General features: G+C 41.8%; 1 protein-coding gene across 1 annotated transcript; it reads right to left on the reverse strand.

Annotated features, from left to right (window-relative positions):
* Positions 1 to 732: 732 nt before the first annotated feature.
* On the reverse strand, positions 733 to 10613 carry SCCPDH (saccharopine dehydrogenase (putative)). The gene is made up of 12 exons (XM_064648635.1): positions 10340 to 10613; positions 10039 to 10151; positions 9164 to 9244; positions 8553 to 8682; positions 6988 to 7037; positions 5209 to 5339; positions 4571 to 4688; positions 3523 to 3642; positions 3356 to 3412; positions 2278 to 2389; positions 1364 to 1445; positions 733 to 921 (listed from the first exon to the last, which is right to left on the reverse strand). Exons 1-12 carry the CDS (start codon positions 10563 to 10565, stop codon positions 816 to 818), a joined length of 1326 nt encoding a protein of 441 aa, XP_064504705.1. The 5' UTR covers positions 10566 to 10613; the 3' UTR covers positions 733 to 815.
* Positions 10614 to 22861: the final 12248 nt, after the last annotated feature.

Genomic DNA, 22861 nt, shown 5'->3' on the forward strand with positions numbered 1-22861 from the left:
ACCTCTGCAGAGAAAAATAATTTAATGTATTTATCACTCCCAAAAATCAAGAAGGCTACCTTTCAATATTTTGTAACTCAAGGCTTCCATTTCCTACCAATCCATACCCAGAGAGCAAGATAACCCGACATGACACTGTCATAATTATGCTAGCAGCAAAAAGCAGACTCATCAGTTACAGTATCAAGTAGTATGAAATAGGCCAATGCACCTAGAACCTGGATTGCATCAGGTCAAACAGCTTCCAAAATGATCAACAGAACAAGCCTCTATCGTTACAATGTGCAAAAGTAATAGTTTATTACTACTTACCTAACTATAGAAACCCTAACACACAGATCTGCACTAAGAACAGTTATTAAATAAAGATTAATTGAAAATGGTACTAAAGACATGCCAAACACAAGGAGTAACTAGTGGTTTCATCTGCTAAGGCACTTGTTATCCCAGGCCTGCCTGCTTTACATAGTTGCAGAACGGGTGAAGTGAGGTGGCTATGGTTACTTGTGAAGCAGACACTATAGCTGGTCCACTAAGTAGGAACCTGAAAAACTTAGATGAACAACATTCAAAATCTAGAACTAGTACCCAAGAAGTTACCAATTTAATATGTCTGTGAATTAAAACTTAATACCCACCCTTTAGGGATTTTCTCACTATAGCAAATAGTATTATACATTTAACTCAAGTTTTCTTCTGTTTCTGCTGCAAACAATTGCACGGTGAAACTACTTTACGATTAGGCTTTTGCAGCCAAATGAGTTTTATTGGAGTTAGACCCAGTAAAGGTGTTAATTCATAGTTATGTTTTGTCTTCAGACTTCGGGCTTGCTAATAACAGAGAACTCAACACCACGTCTGTTGAGGCGATCAATCAGTTTTGTTTTGGAGAAGGCAGCTCCCGGAGAATATACACCACCCCTGTTAGTGAAAAGAGAAAAACATCAGTGGCACAGTGATCGAGGGACACCTTTTTGTGAAGTTAAAGATGTGCTTCCATGATTAAGAAAGAAAAAGCCACTTTGTCCCAGAACAGAGTGGATAAGAAATTTGGCAAGGTGGTTATAATTATAGATTCATTTCTGCATCCAGCAAACCCAACAGAAACCATTCCATTAACTGAACATATAGACACTGATGCAAAAGCCTGACTAAAAGCCTATGACTACATTCTTTCAAACTGAAAGACTGGGAAAGACCAAGTGGCTTTAAATCAGCCTGTGGTGAAGCATCTCCCTTGCACAGCCAGTTGGGTGAGGTAACACAGAAATCCACAGGGTTGATATGCATATTTTCAAACAGAAACATTTGCACACAGTAGCTTTAAGGAAGAGCAAGCTACTCAGAATGGGAAAGTACTTACCGTTTAGGCAGAGAATGTGCATCTTCCAGAAGAGATACAGCTGCTTGAACCATTGCAATAGGCGTAGCAACATATCCAGGCTCTGACAAACAAAACAAAACAAAAACCCCAAATGATATACAGTGTGTTGAAGTGTAGAATGTAATTTTGTTCTTCTCTACGGCATTCAGAAGAATAATCTCTTTGGCAATGAAACGGCCTTCCCCATCTAAGAACAGCGTTTTTTACCTAGTAATCAGCCCAAGGAGCTGGTGAAGTCCTTAAGATCTAATCCAGACAAATACTGCTTCACATATAGGCCTATAACCACACCACAGTCATTGAGTGTCTACATCATGGTGAGAGAGGGCTCTCCAATACAGCAAGAACTTACTCCATTCTGTGCCTAAATTCAGACCTTTGTTGTGTAGCTTGAATTCAGCTACATCTCTAGTTATTTAAAGAAGCTATGGTAGATTAACTCCTTTCTGAACGTAGATTCTTGCTCTCTCCAAACCATGTAGGGTGTCATCTCCCCTCAAGGGATGACCTGAACAGAAGTATGCTATAGCTAGAAATTATACCACACCAGACCTCGTTAGGTTCACTCCCAGGGAACTGGAAAAAACACAAGTAGTAAGTCCAGGCTATAACAACTGAAAACTATCCTTAAAGCCCTCTCCCTTCAATGGCTCCACTCAGCAAACATGAGAATTGGAACAGGGAAAGTCAGAGGAAAGATAATGACAAGAATGCAAATGAACTGGCCATTTCAAAAACCAAGTCAATGAATTCTAATATCCAAGGTAATACACTGTAAAGCCTGTGACTTTTTTCATGTTGCAAGTCCTTCTCAAGGGTGAAAGAGACAGCAGTAGAATCATAAACCTATTTTGGAGCAGGCAAAAGCAGTCAGCTGCTACTAACATACATACCTGGTCCTTTCACTTCAGTGCAGATCTTCACATTTGGTTTGCCACTCTGGGGATCTTGCCCCTCACTGTAACCCTCACCAAAAAAAGTCATTGTAAAAGAGGTTCCATCCATCTGTAGTGAACAAGACAAGCATGGTCACCAAAACAGTAACTCACCGATATCAGGCAAACACAAGTAGTAAATATAAGTATCCAAATTTTACATATAGAATTCTGCCAAATACTATAATCCATTTAAACATAAGAGCACTTATTTTGAGTTATTGCTTAAAAGGTATAATCTCATCTCAATTTTTAATTGCTTCCACTTTGTTGGAACTGTTCTTTTTCTGAAGTCTGTTTATTCTCTCAGTGCTTTCAGTCCTAGGTTTTTGCTAATCGGTCTCCCTCAGTCATCACCTTCGATAGAGTGCTCTGAGCCACCCATGTAAATACATCAGGCCCAGCAATATTATCCATTTATTCCTCATAGGAGTTACACATACTCTGATGTCTAATAACAGAAGGCATGATTATGTAAATATTCTATAACTATCTGAACAGGCACACAAAATGTGCATTTGGGCCTAGAGGGGAAGCCGTATGAGGAGCAGATGAAGTCACTTGGTCTGTTCAGCCTGGAGAAGAAAAGACTGAGGGGAGACCTCATTGCAGTCTTCAGCCTTCTTATGCGGGGAAGCAGAGGGGCAGACACTGATCTCTTCTCTGTGGTGACCAGGACCCGAGGAAATGGCCTGAAGTTGCATCAAGGGAGGTTTAGGTTGGAAAAAGATTCTTCACCTAGAGGGTGGTTGAGCACTGGAACAGGCTCCCCAGGGACGTGGTCACAGCACCAAGCCTGACAGAGTTCAAGAAGCGTTTGGACAATGCTCTCAGGCACACGGTGTGACTCTTGGGGCTGTCCTGTGCAGGGCCTGTGTTGGACTTTGATGATCCTAGTGGGTGCCTTCCAACTCAGAATATTCTTGGATTCATTTAGAAATTATTTCTCTGAGACTAAGCAGTTGATTCTAATTTACTATTCCACTATTACCATAACAAATGTATTGAACAACTGTGATGGAAAACAGTCAGTTACCTGTTTCTGGGTTGGTCCTTCCTTTGTGAAACGTCCAGCAGAGAAAAATTCTGGGTACTACATGATGAGAGGGGAGGGGAAAAAAAAGACAAAAAAAAGACCAATAGTAAACTAGAGAGAAAAAAAAATCTCCAAACACTGAGTTATTTTGTGTTTTGAAAACTTACTTTTGTCAGAAGTTTTCTTCCAAAGTTAAACTTCACCAGAAGAAGAAATAACATGCCAGCAAACATCAGCTTGATAACAGAGCCAAGACCACCTACATTCACATAAGCACCATACTGGACCTGAAGCAAAAACGTATTTTCACTGATAAGATTTACAGTAAATTTTTTGCATTAAAATGCATCAAATTTCAATTTTAAAAAAATTAATCTACCTCAAATTAAGATGCAGTTGTTTCATAGAACAGATAGCAGTTTAAATAGGGCCTTAAACAAGTGTCTTAGTTCTAAGCAACTCTTTGAAGAATGCTTCACTTTGTCATTCATTCTGAGAAGATAATATAACTACAGAGTGGTGAGGGAGCAGGCTTTACAGAAAGATATGTTTTTGGTATCTGATTTCAGCCTTCTTTCCTAGATCCTCCTTTCCTTCTCTTTATCCTTTTCTGTAAGAGAAACTGAAATAGCAATGGCAAGCCTTTCTCATTAGTAGCTTCCAAGGATATTTTTAAAGCACTATCTCACTCTCTTAACTGATGCATGTGGTTCTGCACAGCAGTTATACAGACTATTGGTGCTGGTGTTCTCTCAGGAAATCATGAAACACAAACATTAAACATCTTTTCCACCACCATCACTTCACACTGCCTTTACTCTGCACACTGGAGACCCAAGCATCAAAGTCTTAAGATATAAATGAGCACCATATGAATTCTTTACCAGAGAATTTCTACACTATATGCTGACCTAGCTACAGCTACGCAGACTAAAATTATGATCCTTTTAGAAGCTCTACTGGTACAACAAGAAAAGCCTCGGCACAGAAACAGAAATTAATGCATTTAGTGCAACCTTTCAAATGTGACTGTGACTCATGGTTTCCATTCCCTACAAATACATATCCAGAAATCAGAGAGCAGGGCAACCCTACAAGACACTCTCATAAGTATCATGCTGGCAGCCAAAGGCAGGCTGATCAGCCACAGTATAAAGCAGCATGGAACAGACCAGTGCACCCAGAAGACATAGTACACAAATAACAGTAACTTACAGGTGTTTCCTGCAACTCTGTGTGCAAATAACGCTGAGTCCGTTTCACAACAGAACCATCAGATCCCATGAATGGAATAGAGTACTCTTTGAATTCCTGATTGTAAAACAAAAATCCTCTGCAAATGGAAAAAAAATAAAGTCATTAAAAATGTTCCAATGTTTGTGCAAACTGAAAGAAACTGATCATACTGGCCTTACCATTATCAGCTTTCTCTCAAGCATTTTTATGACATTATCTCTTTTCAGTGAAAGCAAAGAATGCCAAATTTATCCCTGGCTCACTCAAAATTCCATGCACTGTAGCAAGGATGAATTTGATAATCAATATAATAGTCTTCTCCTTTTTTTTTTCCCCATTCTACTAATCACTTCTGAAATCAAAAGTTTGCCACGTCACTAAAAGTCTTCGAACAAGTGAACTTTGAAACCTAGTAGATGCTGAGACATGTTCTCTCTTCATTAAGATATGAACAAATCAGTAAAGCTGAACTTATCTTCAATTCTACTAGATGAGCATCTATGTGTTCATATTATATTGAAGTCCTAAATGCATCCTTTCAGTATTTAATACTATGTTAGCAATCTGTATCATAAATACTGTTAGAAGACAGCATGTTTCACATCTTACACTTATACCTTTTTTTAAGCTTTGCACCAACTATTGGAACAGGGGCATATCCTATCTTTTTTCGAAGTTTCCTCAGGTTGTCTTCATCTGCAAGGCCATAGACAGCTGACTTCCAGGTCCCATCGTGTACACAAACACCCTGGCGACACACCCAAAACGGTAAACAGCTCAGTATTTAAAGGTTTCATGTATTATTTTAACAATGATACTAGAACTATTACACATATTACAATTATTACATATATGTGTTATCACACTCATGGCTGGGCTTCGCAAATGAAGATTTGGGGAGGGCTCTACCTACGTTTGTTACAAGAGTGCTGATGGCTAAAAGGCCAATACAAGGTCAATACAATAAAATACAATATATGTGTTATGATTACATGCATTATAGTGGAGTGGGATGATCTTGGCTGGATGCCAGGTGCTCACCAAGACACTTTATCACTCTCTTCCTAGCTAGGATAGGGAGAGGAGAAAATAATACAGAAAAATCCCTTGTGTGTGAAGACAAAGGCAACTTAATAAAGCAAAAGCTGTATATGGAAGCAAAGGAAAACAAAAGACTTCTCTACTTTCCATCAGCAGGTGATGTCCAGCCACTTCCCGGGAGGCAGAGCTTCAGTATGCAGAGTGCTTGCTGCGCAACACAGGTGTCGTAGTAACAAACGCCTCCCACCCTTCCTCCTTTAGCTTTTATTGCTGAACAAACTTGCATGACATGGAATACCCCTTTAGTCAGCTGTCCTGACTATGCCCCCTCCCAGGATCCTGCCCACCCCAGACTACTGGATGAGGGGGAGAATGTTGCAGAGACAGCCTTAGTGCTGTGGGAGCAGTGCTCAGCAGTAGCCAAAACACTGGTGTGTTATCAACACCTCCGCAGCTACCACAGGAAGCACAGCACAGTGATGGCTTCTATGGGGAAATGAACTCAGCCACACCCAATGCAACCTCCATCCCTCATTCCATATGACCCACAACATGCTCAGGCCCCACATACTTAATACGTATCTGTATCTCTTCTAACCATCCCACTGCAGTTAATTCCCATAATTGATATCTCTTCTTACCAACACTTAGAAGTTACACCACACATAGGTAAACCATCTTTCTACCCAACATACAGATTTATACATACTCATTCACTACTATTCCCTGTTCATTAATAGATGGATATTATTCTCCCATTCCAAGGGCTTCCTCCACTCCTCCAGATGTTTGTAAGAACAGACTGTGACTTAGGCCCTATCTAATAAGATGGGTGATTAAGCCAGAAATAGCATGTTTGGTTGCTGGGCACCAAGACTGGCTTGGATCGTCATTGCATTGTTTTAGCAATGACATTAGAATTATTACATATATTTCACATTATTACAATTACTACCTACCTGTATCATGATTACATGCATTAGGTATATTGAAACAACTTGCCCCCCAACAAACAAAAAACCCAAAGACAAACACTAGGATTACTGGCAACACACTATGGATCTTGTTATAGTTTTACTTGTGTAAGAATCCTTCCCACACCTCTGCAAAACCAAAATAATTCTTGAAACAGCTTACCACAACAAACTCTAGGCAGACACCCTCTGAAAACAGACCTTACAAAATGGTGTTTGCTTGGGAAACTTTCATTAGCACCTAAAGAATAAAGTTCTTTGACTCAAATAACTGCCAGCTTGCTCTTTGGACTGTATTAATGTAGCAACAGTTATTCTGATGGGCTAGTCTGATGTTATCACAAAAACCTCTGAGTTCCAAGAAGGCAGAAACCAACTAACCTCAGGCCCAGATTTTACCGACAGGAAACTTTCAACAGCAGTTAAGGTACCTGTCAAAAGAGAGGAGAAAATATTACTTGGCACATTCAGCCATTAGTTTGCAAGACCACACTACGCTCTGGTAGACTCAAATAGCAGGCCACTGACACTATCAGCTAAAAAGGCAGAGTTACATCTTTATCTCGAAGCCAAATAACATAGGATGCACAGCTATTTGAGTAAGCAAGGATTAAATTTCTTGTGTAAAGTACTTCAGTAACGGTCACTAATACTACCTGCATTCATTAAATTTTTTTCATTTGTCTTACCTAGTTAATGAGATAATGTAAAGAATTCATTGGGGTAAAAAAAGGAAGGAATATTAAGAGCCACATTTCGATTTCCTCCAAGTTTCAAAATAAAGGATGATGTTGGCTGTGAAAGCAAAGATGGACTAAAAATTTGGTACACCTGAACTACAAAAAAACCCCCCACCAAAATAAAACAACCCATAACCCCCCCAAAAAACAAGTAGCCTAAAACAAAACAAAATATCCTAAAACATTCATTTTAGCATAGCTTGTGTTTTGCAAAGAATGCTTAGTTGTGATGAGCAGCAGCACAAAACAGTGCCTCCAAATTCTGTTTTGTTTTGCTTTGCTCAGTTCCTTATGAGACTGTAAAACTACTTGTATGGGTAAATTTCCACATAACAAGCAACTGGATAAACAGGTGGTAATGCCATAAAGTCAAAATAAGAAAATATAAAAGACATCTTTATTCAAAACAGGTTTCAAACATGAAATTACAACCCCATGAGCAACTAGATACTCATTTCCATGCCTTGCTTCTCCCTCCAGTCAGATCCCACTTGAGGCTTCTTCAACTGAAAGTTCACAATACACTTCAATATAAACCAACCCCATTTAACAGTCTTTTTCATAGTCCATAAAAGCAAAACATTTGGATACTCCTATTGGCCCTCCCAACTGAAAGTCAGACCTGAGGAACAGAGTATCCTCATTTGAAACCAGGATCAAGTATTATTCACAGAGAATTAAATCCTTTCATATCTTTTCTTGAATATATTTGTCCTCTTTCAGCTGCTATTAAAGCAAAAGGCACTGCATGGCACTGTCTTGCTACTTACATGACAGCTTCTAAGAGATTGCAGCTGAAAAAGAAAACTTAGGAAACCTGATTACCTACCAGTCTGTGGACCCTTTCCCACAGCTATCCCCCCTCACACTGTCTTTTCCCTACAAGATCCTCTGCACAAGTGGCAGTGTGCTGAGGCTTGCCTAGAAAAGTCCACACACTGGCTGAACAGCTCATAGCTGAAGGTTCTGTCCTCTCAGTGAGCAACATGACCTTGAATCCCTACTCTACCAATCTTCTCCAATATGGGAATACGACTTACTTTGAAATTACTCTCTACCACATTTGGTTGAAACTGGTCACCTGATAAAGGCAGGCAAAAAGAGTCACTGAAAGAGTTTCCACAGAAGCACTGCTGCTTTAGGAAACCAGCTGAAAGCATAATCTGCATTTCCTTTTCACCATAAGGATGTATTTATTCAAGTCACCTTTCAACTTGTCTCTGGTGTACAGTACTCCCATATCAGCTGGTATGGAGTCAAAGCCACAGCTTCCAACGACATATACCCCCTTTTCCGCAGCTTTTTCGTTGTATTTCAGGTACATTCCCTCCAGGAACTAAAACACAATCAGAACAAGTATTTTAAGCAGAAATCCATTCTTGGCCATATGCAGTATTAGCCATCAGTGCTTTACTGTCACATTATAGCACCCTAGATGCTTCAAACCACCTACATGCACCTTTAAGACAGATATATATATATATATAAGTCCTGGTCAAGTATCAAAGTTTCACAGCAGCGCAAAGAAATGTATAGAATTCCCATGCAGAATCACAACTGAGGCTTGAAACAGAATTCAGCGACTTGGGATTTCCAGAGAGAACCTAAAAGGTTCTAGTCTCACAAGCAAGGAAACTATACAACCAACACACAGTAGTGTACCTTAAAAGACTTACTGCATCTTTTACAGTAATTGTAGATGAGGAGGCAGAATTTGTGTTCATGTTCAGAAACATTAGCAGAAACATGAAGCACACTGAATAAACACTCCTTTCGTAGATCCTTTATGTAAGGTTGTGGTTTTTACTGTCACATACCTGGGGCTCTCCACTGATGTCAATGCAGCTTGCACCATTTTCAACACAAGCTTCTACCACAGGCTCTCCAAAGAATCTATACTATAGAAGGAAAAAACACCACACGTAACAAAAGAAAACCCACACACCAGAACTTACCCAACATGCTTTATCTAATGTACACCTCTACAATAAAAGTATATTTGGTGGCTATTGATTTTGCTAAGTGGGGCTAAAATGTAATAGCACTTTTATTTCTTGGGGGTGTGGGGAGAAGGAACAGCATAACGAACTCCGCCACTGATAATGGAGTTTGCTGCACAGGCTACTACACCTGATCTCTCATAAAATCAGATCACCAAGACCAACTGAATACTGCTGCTAGTCTCACGCTATGTTTTTTGTGCTTTATTATCAGCATATTCTCTGCTTAAACACTCTTAATTTCAAAGACATTGCCATGACCCAACTTCCACCTCCCATACTTTGATGCCCTCTGAACGTACTGGAAATACTGCCGCTGGAAGTTTTAAAAGAGCCAAGAGCTTACAGCAGCAAGCCTGTGGGCCCCTCTTCCTGCTCTACTTTTAACCCTAGTGCCACTCGAAACACTCTGGCCCAATCTGAAACGTTGGGCCAACTTTACCATCAGTTTCTTATGCTTCCTATGGAAGACCTAAACCGAACCCCGCTGTATTTGAGTGAGGAGATCTGTCCGCGCATCGCGCCACCAGCCATTGCAGTGGCACACCCTGCGGCCACTGCAGTAGGCGGCCGTCCTTCGGGTTCGGGTTCAAGGAGCCGCGTAGCCCGGGGGCGGCCCAACGCGCCCCGAGGAGGGGCGGGGAACGCGGCCGCCCGAGCCCCGGCGCGGCCCCGCCCGCACCCGCACTCACCGGGCCCACGCAGTTCAGCACCACCCGGGTCTGCTTCGCCATGGCGGCCAGCGAGACCGCGTCGCCCACATCGCACAGCAGCACGTCGACCTCTGCCCCGAGCGTCGCCTTCCCTGCGCACCGGAGACCGCGGTCACCCTCACCACCCTCACCGCCCTGCCCGGGGCTCGCCCCACCTCCGCGCCCCAGCGCCGGGCTCGCCCCGCAGCCCTTCCCCGCACACCCGCCCGCGGGCGGCTCCGGCCCGACCCGCTGCCCCCCTGCCCCGGCGCTGCGCCCCCGGCCCGGCCGCGGCCCGTACCCAGTCGCTCGGCCGCCCGCTCCAGCACCGCCCGCAGCTTCTCGCGGCTCCGCCCGGCCACGGCCCAGCGCAGGGGGCCGCGGCACAGCGGACCCTCGCCGGCGGCCGCCGTCGCCGCCGCCCGCGCCACCTCCTCCACCACGAACTGTCCGGTGAAGCCCGAGGCGCCGAACACCACCATGTCGTAGAGCCGCTCGGCCGCCTTCGTGCCGCTGCCGGCCGCCATGGCGAGAGCAGCCGCCGCACTACGGGGAGCACCGGGACGGCCGCGATCACAGCGCTCACAGCACCGCCCCGCCCGCCCCCGCGGGCTCAGCCCCGCCCCGCCCCGCCCGCGCTCCCGGCCCCGGCCGGGGGAGAAACCACCTTCGGTCGCGTTGCGGCAGCTGGGGCAGAGGCGGTGGTGGTGCCTGTCGGGGGCGGTGACATACCATAAGCGAATAGAAGCGTCTCAGGGTACGGCCGAGAGGGTTTGGAGCCCGGCGGTGTACGCAACATTTGTTGGGAGAAGCCACCATGGAATCAGAGAATGGTTCAGGTTGGAAGGGACCTAGAGGATCATCTAGTTCCAAGCCTTCTGCCGTGGGCAGGGGCACCTTCAACTAGACCAGGTTGCTCAGAGCCCCATCCAATTTGGCCTTGAACACCTTCAGGGATGGGGCAACCACAGCTTCTCTGGGCAACCTGTTCCAGTGTCTCACCACCCTCACAGTAAAGAATTTTTTCCTAAAATCTAGTCTAAGCCTACCATCTTTCAATTTGAACCCATTTGCCCTTGTCCTGTCACTACATGCTCTTGTAAATAATCTTGCCCCATCTTTCCTTTAAGTTCCCTTCAAGTACTGGAAGACCATAATTAGGTCACCCTGAACCCTTCTCTTTTACAGGCTGAACAATCTAAATTCTCTCAGCCTTTCACCTCAGAGAAGAGGTGCTCCATCACCCTGATCAACTTGGTGGCCCTCCTCTGGATCACCATCATTAGTCCCACAGCAGACATGTTCTCTCGCGATGAGCATGGCTCATTGCCATGAGCTACTACTATAGGCTTTTCAGCACAGGTGATGCAGATGGTCTGCAATTAATAAAAAAGAAAACTTTAATTACCTAGAAGTAAAATGAAACACACTGTTTTCCCCAAAATTGCAGCAAATATTTATGGTTTGCTCAACAACAAAAGCAGAACAACAAAAAATGTGAAGTTTCTGCTGTGGTGGGGAGAAGCAGTGGCCCTGCAGGGACACTTTGGTATGGAGCATCCAAGACTGCACTGAGCGGTGAGGTATGGCTGTGTTTTCTGTGCTTTCCATGGCCAGGCTACTCACCTTGATTCCAGAGGCTCACAGCAAGTCACTTGGGAACAACCTCGTGAATCCTGCTCTCTGGCCCTTTTTCCCAGGTAGCATCTACCATATCTAAACTCTTCTCAACAGAGGCCTGTCAAACCTGTTTTAAAACCTCCGGTGACAGATGCTTTCACACTGTTCCTCAGGCAGTCTCCACCTGCATTTCTTATACATATGGCTGGAGACAATAAGCTGGATCGTAAGACCTGTAGTTTTAGCCCCATACTATTTATCCTGTTTCTTGAGGACATCTTGGCAAAAGATTTAGTCTTGGAGGAGTATGTACAAAGATGCTGCACAGCTGGAAACTGCCATGCATCTCCTCAGTCTTCCCTATACTAAAAAGAGGTTTTTGATTTTTCCATACAGGCCACTTCATACATACATTTTTCCTGTTCTCTTCTGAACTTTCTCCAACTGTTTTACATTTTTCTGGTAACCTAGTGTCCACTACTAGACCCCACATTCACATTGTCAGTGCTAAATTGATTGAGGTTAGTTGATGGGGTGGAGTTTACCACTGTTTCTACATGCCTCAAATATTAGCCTTTTTTTTTTTTTCCTTTTTGCAAGTGTCATTGTTGCTGCACTTGAATCTCAAGATCTTTTCCACCTCGGAGGCTTTTTCAGATTACTGCTACCTAACTAGTCTTTTCCCATCTCAGATCTGCCTGAAGAGTAATGACTTTTCTGAATACATGCTAAACGTCTCATCTCCAAGGCAGTATATCCTCTCCTCTAAGCATCAGTATCAACTCCTAGAGTAGTGCTGATGCAGTTGTTTGTAGGCCTACACCATCAGCTGTGGCAGTGAAACAAATCAGTCTAACAAAAAACAAAGAGTGGGGGAGGGAAGGACAAAGGCGGGTTTTGTGTTCCTTTTTAATTCAGATAATTTTGTTGATCTGATTTAAAGATCAACCCTGCAAAACCAGTTTCTTGTCTTTGAGGTCACTGAACATCTCATTAGTCAAGCCGATCTCTTCTACCTTCCACTCCTTCCTACATTCAGGGATAGTTTCCATCTGTGCTCACAAGAGTGTTGAACTCCTCTGAGCTGCTTTCTTCTTATTCTCACTTTTTTCTTCTGCCACCAATTGTTGAAGTAAAGTCTGTTTTCTTTGAGGCCACTGACTTTGGTCTTCCATTCTCCTTTCTCTTTTGTAAAACATTGCAACAATAAACAATATATATTTTTCCCCAAATTTGAAGTTAACAAAAATATTTTTTCTTCAGACTTTGCATTAGTATTTAAAATTATTCAGTGACAGGAGGCTGTAAGAAGTCTGCAAATTTACTGAGGGATTTTGACATAGCTTACAGGTCTGGCTGGGATCCTCAGACTGCTTTCTGCATCCATTTGCTCCAGATGCTTGCCTCTCTTGCCTACTCTCCCTCTTCCGTATTATCTCCTGTCACTCCCAGAAAACAAGGCGATTTATAAACGTATGATTCTGACTCAACCATTTGTAAAGAATCAGGACTGCACAAGCTTCCTCGGGCCACATGTATTTGATAAGACCTTCATTGTATTGATAGGCCAGTGGCTTGGCAAGCACAGGCTTGTATGCAGTGCTGAGCGCCCTGTCTCCTCTTGATGACTGAAACATTTCACCAGCTTGGGCAGACCTACCCTGTTTATCAATTCACAACTCTCAAAATTTCACCTACTCTTTCAGTGTCATCTCTGTTCTTTAAAACACATTGCGGGAACAAGATAACTCTTGTAAATTGCAGCTTGCACAAACAAGAAATCAGGCTTTAAGAATTGCAGAAGGGTACCTGAGAAACAACTAGAGAGGTATCAAAACATGAGGCAAACTTGGGGTTTGTTTGGGTTTGGTTTTTTGTTGTTGTTGGGTGTTGTGATTTGATTTGGTTTGGGTTTTTTGGGTTTTTTTTCTTTTTTTTGGCTTACATAAAAGATCATTATGGTAGCTCCAACTCTTTTTTTTTTTTTTTTTGAGAGAGCTCCCTCTTTGGCAAGTTGAAGAATTCTGTATGCAGACATCTCCAGTTTTCCTCCAGCTCTCTGGGTTAAAAAAGAACAAAAATCAAAGTCTCTTAAGACAGTTTACATTCCTGACTGTGTAAATAACAAGTAGATTTCAAAATAGCAAACATCAAGGCGATGTCAAGGCTCCGATTTTAAATGGAAGGCTTAGAGCAGTCTTGACTAAAGGCAAAGGTTAACCTGTCTTCCTAGTTAGTGTCACCAATGCAGGATTGCAAAAATTATTCTGTGGGAAAGCAGTGGGATGATTTACAGTTTTTCCTCATCCAATAGGAAGACAAGAAGTGTCAGATCTGCTGCCAAGTGCAGTTCTGCAAAGAAAGTTCCAACCTGAATCAGCTTTAGAAGCTCACAAAAAAAAAAAAAAAAACAGATACTGCTGTTTCTTTTAAAATCTTCTTTTTCAGATTTGAAGGTCTTTTGGTTTTTTCCATGTGTATCTGCATACAGATACTTCCAGATTTCATTTCTTTAAAGCCTGCTTTAGCTACACTGACTCAGTCTAATATAGCTTCAATTACTAGAGGTCTCTGCCAATTTTTTTTTGGCATAGAAAAGCATACAAGTGAACATGTGCACACACACCCACATCCGTGCGTGAATTCACTGTATCTTTTCAAATTCCTTAAGTAAAAAGGGTCATGCCTCCCTTTGCTAGCTTCTCCTGTTCCACCTAGAGCCTCTAACAGGATCTAAGGAATCTGTGTAAGCATTTATAAGAACACCTATATGCCCCTTCATTTCATGCAGCAGTTGTTTAGATAAAATCCTTCATATCTATATTTCTTTCATGTATTTCATATTTTTCTTGGACACCAATCTTTGTGGTAAAGTTTTTTATACTCATAAGTTTAGGATACTTTTTGTTAATTAGAGTGGAAATGCAGATGTTCCATTACTACTTTTTCATTAAAATAATAATAAGGTAGCAGAAAGAGTGCAATACGATGTCAATTACACAATGTTGCATGAAGGCAATCTTTTTAAACACAACATGGTAATTGTCTTGTACCTCAAAGGATGAAATAAGATAGTTGGCTGGAACCTTTGCAAAAGTTAGTACGGAACTCAAGAAAAACAGAGCATAAGAGTAAGCAGAGGTGTTGGGAAATAAGGTTGATTAACGATGCACAGATAATTCACTGCAGGTTATGAAGAGTTATGTGGGTGAGTATATAAGGGATTTACAAAAAAAAAAAAGGCAGGCATCTATGTACCTGCTACAGTTACTCAGTACTCTAAGACTGTGAGAACAAAAGTTTCTGGAACAAAGCCCACAGTTTTTAGTGCCATGATGTATCTTATTCTTAATTTATGCAGAATATTACTTTATAATCTAGAGACAATAGGCTCCAAAAAGCCAACCTATACTTAGAACTGGCAATAAACCAAACCATTTAGACTGGGACAAAAAGGAGGAGCTTGAAATGCTCAGAAAGCTTGAAAGACTGCAGACAACCCAACAGACAGCTGCTTGTCACATATGGCAGTTTAGTAATGCTTTATTTCTTTTATTTTAATTTCATTTTAAAATTAAAATATCATCTTATCTTTTTGAAAAAAAAAAAACCAACCTTGAATCATAGAATCATTTAGGTTGGAAAAGATCCTTAAGGTCACCGAGTCCAAATGTGAATCTAACACTGCCAAGTCCACCACTAAACCATGTCCCTAACCACCACATCTACACACTTTTTAAATGTCTCCATGGATGGTGACTCCACCACTTCCCTGGGCAGCCTATTCTAATGCTTGACCACTCTTTCCACAAAGAAATTCTTTCTAATATCCAATCTAACCCTCCTCTGGCACAACTTGAGGCCATTTCATCCTGTCTCTTGGTACCTGGGAGAAAAGGTTGATCCCCACCTGGCTACAACCTCCTTTCAGATAGTTGTAGAGAGCAATATGGTTCCCCCTGAGCCTCCTGTTCTCCAGGATAAACAATCCCAGCTCCCTCAGCAGCTCCTCATTACACTTGCATCCAGACCCTTCACCAGCTCTGTTGCCCTTCTGGACATGCTCCAGCACCTCAATGTCCTTCTTGTAGTGAGGGGCCCAGAACTGGACACAGCACTCAAGGTAGGGCCTCACCAGTGCTGAGTACACTTCCCTAGTCCTGCTGGCCACACCACTCCTGATACAACCCAGGATGCCTTTGGCCTTCTTGGCTGCCTGGGCATACTGCTGGCTAATGTTCAGCCACTATTGACCAACACCCCCAGGTCCTTTTCCACTGGGCAGCTCTCCAGCCACTCTGCCCCAAGCCCATAGTGTTGCATTGAGTTGCTGTGAATTAAGTGCAGCACCATCTTAATCGGTACATATACATACACATATGGAATATGTATACCATATACATATATCTATTCAACTGAATATATATTCAGCCATTTAATAATAATAATAACAAATGAACAAAGTTATTTCCACCTGTTTTGTTTATTTCTAAATTGAGAGATATAAAACAACAGATGGCAGCCTATAGCACTTGCTGATCCCGTCTTTTTATTTTTTAATAAGCTCTATACACATTTCCATTCATTCACAACTTCATACAATTTCTTGAATAAAGAAAGGAAGTGCACCATTAACCCACAGAAGTACAAAGCTTTTGATTGCCTAGTTCAGGCTCTTCTTTCAACACTTACTGCAGTTGTCACTTCTCACACTGAACTTGAAATGCAGGTATGAAAGGACCGATAAATGTACAGTTTTGTCAGTTTAGAGAGACAAAGAGAAAGTGCAGAGGAAGAACACATTTTCTCTGATGACACTGAGTAACAACCAACATTACATTAGAATGCTCTGTAATAAAAGTGACTGCACAGTAAATGAAGACATAGAGTTAAATGCCAGAGTTATCTTGCTGTGTACTGCAGGGCTCTGCCCTACCTCTCAGCTCAGAAGTCATTTTGATAACAATAATTAAAGACTTGAAATTTTCTGCCATAGTTGCAGAGAAATAATTTAAAGACAAGTAAGAAATTAAAAGTGAAACTATTCAGAAAATGCAAACTAATCTATACTGGAGAAGTTAAAACCTGGAATACACTATGCTAAAAGAAAAAAGGATAAATGTTTTCCCCAGGGGATGAAAAATGTGGGAGACATTAGCAATGTAGAGCATCAGATTGCGTAGAAGGATATAAAAACCTATTTCCATTTGAAAGAGTATTTTAAAACATTGTGTTCCAGTTCAGCCACTTTGCTACAATGAACAGACTGGCAAATTGACGACAATTTCATGAAAATCATCCAGGAAATAATGAATTATCCGGGAATAGGAATGGATACACCTTCCAGGAAAAATCCACTGTTCAAGGTATGTATTATTAAACTGAAAATAGCTACAGAGGCATGATAACACTTTGCAAATATCTGAGGATGTTACTTTTAGGGATGAAGGACAAGTGCCCACCTGAGCAAACTGTCAGTGGCTTATAGAGTGAGCAGCACAACCCATTCCTCCCAGCAAGGAAGGAGCTGACAGGAGAACAAGACCAGCTGATGGGTGCCGATGGACAGGTTGTCTGAAACTGCCCGTGGGATTTTGGGACAAAGCACCAGAACGTTAACTGTGAGGAAGCCATATGCTGCAGCAAGAGTAAGCGGATGGCTAGATAGATCACCCGGTCTTTAGTGTCTGCAATCTTCAGTACTAGACTGAATTGTAAAATTGTCTAGCTACCTCTCCCTCAAGTATGTTGTGAATATAACAACAGAGTCTAACAGTCCTTGAAATATTCCTTGTATCTCACTTAAGCAAGGTCATTATAAAGGAAGAATGTCTGTAAGCTCTAATTAGCTAAAACTGCTTGCAGGCAAAAACGTTCAGTTCCTCAGTATTATTCTCTGTACTCTATTGGCTTTTGTTGCCTACAGAACTTCTTGGAGGTCAGTCAAGGCCCGACCCCATACCCAGGTGCCTCTGTAAAGTGCATGCGAATGGTCTGTCAGTGTTCATGCAGCATATCCACAAGTACTTTTCTTCCCTCAGGTTATATACTGTCTGTTCGCAGACAAAGAAGGACTATCAGATTATCTGCTTTACACATTGGCAAGATCACAACCACTTATTTTTGTCACATTTATAAATCACAGCTGAACTATACAGGTGTTACTGTTCTCAAAAGCCTTGTAGCTGTCTTTGAAATGGTAATATATTCCATCTTTTGACCTCCGAAGACTTATTTTTTCCCAGTACTATCTTGAACAGCTCTGGTGTGAGGCCAGCTATCCACTGCACTTGTTTCCTTTATGTTAAGGGCTAGGAAGGATGGTCCTTCACAAAACTCTGATCTTCATCCCAGAAGCTGTAGCAGCTGAGTGCAAATATTCCTCTCTCATTCTGCAAGCAGAGCACATAGTTATTTTGTCTAATCTTATAGCAGTTTTAAAACCTTTGTGCAATCATAACTTCTCCTGAAGCCACCCTCTCTCACTAATGTTTGTCATGAACAAGTGGTCTGGATCATTTGCAGAATCACTGGCAAAGGTATCAGCAAAAGAAAGCTTCATATAAATTTGCAAAAGCATGATAAAGTTCAATGGCAAGGTTCACTCTACCGCCGATCGCATAGATAAAGAACACAAAGGAAAATCAGATTAGAACCAAATCTAGCATGATTTACATGGAGGCTGGCGATGGATATTGGTAAGGGTGCCAAAGGGTAAGGAAGACCCTCATGTTGAGTCATGAGGTGCAGAGGGAATCTCCTTGCCAAACTTAGCCTCAGACTTGATCAATGATTTATGACTAAGGAATTTAGCACAATCTAATAATTGACTAATTTAACATTTAACAAAATTATCCAATAGGATTTGCTATAAGCACAACAATAACTTAATTATGAATCTAATTTAACTATGAATCTAAGATGGGAACATTCATAATACATTTGCTGTAGCATATTTAAATCACTTCACACAGGCACACACACAGACACAAAGAATTATATACAAAGATATATCTGTGAAAAATTTCCCTTGATTTCAGTGAAGTATTCACATTCGATACCTTTGCATCTTTCAACAGCTAAAAGGGTTGAGCTTTAAGGAATGGGGAGTATCAGGCCAGGGCATGTCATCAGTGGTCCTCTGAGTGTCACAAACTTGAGAGTTGTCAAACTTTAGAGATGTCCCACTCAGAGGGAGGTGCTAGTGCAGCCCACTGCAGCCCAGAAGAGCTCAAAGGATCTCACATAGGGCACTGTTTATAGGATTGCAAGATGATTGACTCTGGTCATCAGTTAATTTCCATCCTGGCCACAATGCAGGCTGGAAGTTACAGGGATTTTCCTTGAAAAGTCTAATAATAATATTGTTCCACTTTGGCTGTTATTCAGACAAAAAAGGTTTTCAAGGCTATTTGTTAGAAAACAGGAGCTCGATAGGCAATAGAAGTTCCTGGGAGCAGACAATGTTTCTGATAAACTCAAGGGGAGCCAACTGTGCAGGAAGCATTAATCAAGGCTGAGGCCTAATAAGTGTTCCTGAGATTGTAAAGTACCAGAGAGAGGGGTAAGGGGGCTGATGTTGCACCATCACAATGCTACACCCTCACAAACTGTCAGAGGTTGAAGGGAAGGGAATCACTGATAAGGGGAGAAGAAATGGTGCAGTGGTAGAGCTTTTCTTCCCTCGTTCCTGTTCCTGTGAAAGAAAAGCGGGAGAAGAGAGTTTAGTTTAGTGCAGCTGCCTTTGCTCTGTGTGGATGTTTTGTGCAGGAGAGTTGCTGCAGAGTTTTGGGGGTGAGAGCAGAATCCCAAATGTCCTGTGCTCTCAACCACCACACCCTGCAGAGGTATTCCTATGCTGAAATTAGGGTGAGGAGCCACACTTCAAAGCTGCTACTTTTGTGTCTCCCATGCAGCTATTCAACAGCCCCTAACTGAGCTTCTCACAGGACAGCTTCAACTGAACTTAGATCTGTCTGTAACGTGGACAAAGGCAAGATGTCTTCCATCTTCCTCATAGCAAAGGTCCAAACAGGTCTTTATTTTCTGTAATGTTGGAATGGGGCCCATTTTTGAAATCTTCTGCTCACAAATACATCTCATCATGGAGGTTTTCTGAGAATTGCCACAAGAATGACCAACTACATCCTTTTGTTCATTCTGTAGAAAGCAAAAGTTTAACTTTCAGACCACTGCCTTGCCTCACGACTGAGTTTAATCCTGAGTTGAGCAGCCAGACCATGTAGCATTTACTGTGAGGATGGAAAGAACAAAAACACAGAACGTAATGCAGAGACAGCAAATTCCCCTCATTTAGCAGAACTGGCCTGCTCAGCAGCATGGAGGGTCAGTAACTGAAATTTGAGAAATACTAAAGAACAAAATGGTCCTACAACATGGGGAATATCTGCATTGCAGCACATTTTGTCATGTTCTTGAGACATTTCCAACACACCAGGTAAGTCTTTGCAAGGCCTATGTAGAGACCTGCATCAGTTTGTGACTCACTGAGGACAGAGTCTCACTTAACAACACAGAGACAATTACCTCCCACTTTTCTGAATTTCTGGGATATCATCAAGGTGTCTAACCTGGAGTGATAATCAGTTATTTAATGCTTTACTTGAGTAATAATGTCTTATTTGTCACCTATTGAAGCTTGCTCAACTCATATGAAATAATGAATTGGCCTTATTAACCACTTTCACTATATTGCTGAACATGTGCAGGGTGATAAGCATAAAAGGCCCCGATCTGATCTTTTCTGACCTCCTCCTGTAGCACCTGCCCTTCAGCAGGTGCCAAAGACTGTCCTAAGTGTTTTGGATGATTTTTCTAACTCATATTAGTATTTCAGTGTTCTCCAGCAAAACGGCTCTCGAAGGTGTGGCAGACAAACTTTCTTACAAGTGTTTTCTAAAGAAAAGAAGAGCTAACATGGTGGCAGCAGCACATCCCAAGTCTGCCTCGTGCTGACTTGTGTCTGAACAAGAACAAATGCCTCCACCTGAGCACCAACTTGGTGAGGTGGGGAGAACTGCCTGATGGCAGATGATGCCTAACCACAAGGCAAGTGCATTGATGAAGGTCTTTACTCCTTAATCACTTCTGAAACATTAGGTAAACACTTTCACAACAGCAATTATGGAGAGTCAACAGAACCTCGCTGCTGTACATCATGCATTCAACCACTCCCCTCAGAATACCTCCAGCAGCAACACAAGTGGTGCCTGAACCTACACTTGCAGCTCATGATGGTGGAGCAAGGAAAGATAAGGGGAAAGCAAAAGATAAAGCATAGGGTATTAGTGAAACCTGACGTGTTGCAGGTTGGTGAGTGGATTAGGTTGGGGGCAGAGGTGAAAGGTTGGGCTCTGAATGAGGTGTGTTATAGAGGAGAGTAGAGAGTCTGAGGGAGATATGGCAGTTTGTAGGAGCAGCACCCTTTTGTGCAGCAGAAGGGTGTCAGTACATGGATCTGAGGACCTAATGAAGGGGAAAGAAAGCACTAGGAGGGAAGAGGCAGACAGAAGATGAAACTAACCTCCTCTGACCCATTTTATGGTCTGGGAAAAAGTATTGTGGTAATATATACCAGTGCTAAAAAACAAATTAAAGCTTGAGACCTCCCTGCCCAGTTCAGTATTGATTTGCAAATTATCTGCACTTGAAAGCTCAGTGGACTTTTTATAATGCAGGCTATGTAGTTGCCCACACAGGAACTGTAAGTTAATCAGCTGGAGAGATTTACCATCAAAACACACGGCAAGTTAACAAGGTGAGTTGTAGTAGTTCCTTGCTCAGCTCAGAAACTGTGTCTGGGCTCCCTCTAGTGAGTTGTGTTGGTTTTCTATGCCCAAAGATTACTACCAGCTATCATATACCTATTGATTGACTAGCTAAATTCAAACGCAAACACTTTCAAAACAAATAAACTGGCAAACGATCTTTGTACCTGTATGGTAACAGTTCACATCAATTCTGCTGCACAAAGCTAAGTTCTTCTTTTCAGAAGTTTCTAGAAAAGTAAAAAAGAACAAATTCAGTTTTAATGGTGTTGGAGACATATTGAAACGAAACTGTTTCCAGAACACTTGAAAAACAAAAAGCAGCAGGCTTGTATAAGTTCCTACTGCAGGTAACACAAATATTTTCTAAAACACAGAAGGGAGTGTAGTAGAGGGCTTTTGACATCACAAGTGCAAAACAACTGTCAGAAATAAGGCTGGCATATGGATCAGTTTTACCCGATATCCTACGGAATAAGCAAATGGGTCAATCACTAACTTTTTCTTTAAATTCAGACTGCTCAATTTCCTACATGAGACATGAACTCTAAAACATGTCTACTGTAAGCCTAAAGAGGAGATTGTGCAATTCATTTAAGTGTCAGGATTTGGGTTCTACTACAATAACATCCCATTTATAAACTTTGGAAAATGTTTAAAATAGTTCAAATTTTAATTTTTTTTTTAAAATCTAAAATAGACAAAAATAATTCTCATGGAACATGCAGCCTGAGACGTGTGTTCTCAGCCTGCCAGTTTCATTATTTCCTCCTGGAATGAGGAATGAAAGAGACATTTTTGTATGCAATGAGCTTAAATAGCAGAGGAATGTGGGACCTCTTGTGTTGGTTGTAACCTCTTGTCTAGACAAGCTGTGGACACCAACATTATTGTTTCCTGCTGCTGCTGTTCTCTGTCTTGTTATCATTTCTGCTATGCTCATGGGACTGCATTTTATTGCATCCTTCAGCCACAACCACAAATTAGCTTCTGCTATATATATATTCATCTTTTTTCAAGATTGCTGTTTCACAAAAAAAAAAATAAATCCATTTCTCCTAGATATGTGCCACTAACAATTTTTACAGTCCAACTCTTTTCTGAATGCATAAGAGAAGTAGTTCCCTCATAGTTCCTGTCCTCACACTGCCCTGCCTCACTGAGAATTCATTTCCAGAGTTCTTAAATCCAGATACACATTTAGGAGTGGGTATGAAGTTAATTAGAGCAGAACAAGAAGTTTTACCCCATCTGCCAAGGATGACTGCTGTAGAGGAAGTTAATTTGCCTAAATGAGAAAGAGAATAAAGAACTGGAGCTCTGCATTTGACATTACTGAGCAGCAATATTTCCCTGCTCACCACATCAGGCTCATCACAGACTCACCAACAGGAGTTTTGTTTGCTAGTTTTTAC

The sequence above is a fragment of the Pseudopipra pipra genome, chromosome 3 (assembly GCF_036250125.1).
Source record: "Pseudopipra pipra isolate bDixPip1 chromosome 3, bDixPip1.hap1, whole genome shotgun sequence".
Lineage (NCBI taxonomy): Eukaryota > Metazoa > Chordata > Aves > Passeriformes > Pipridae > Pseudopipra > Pseudopipra pipra.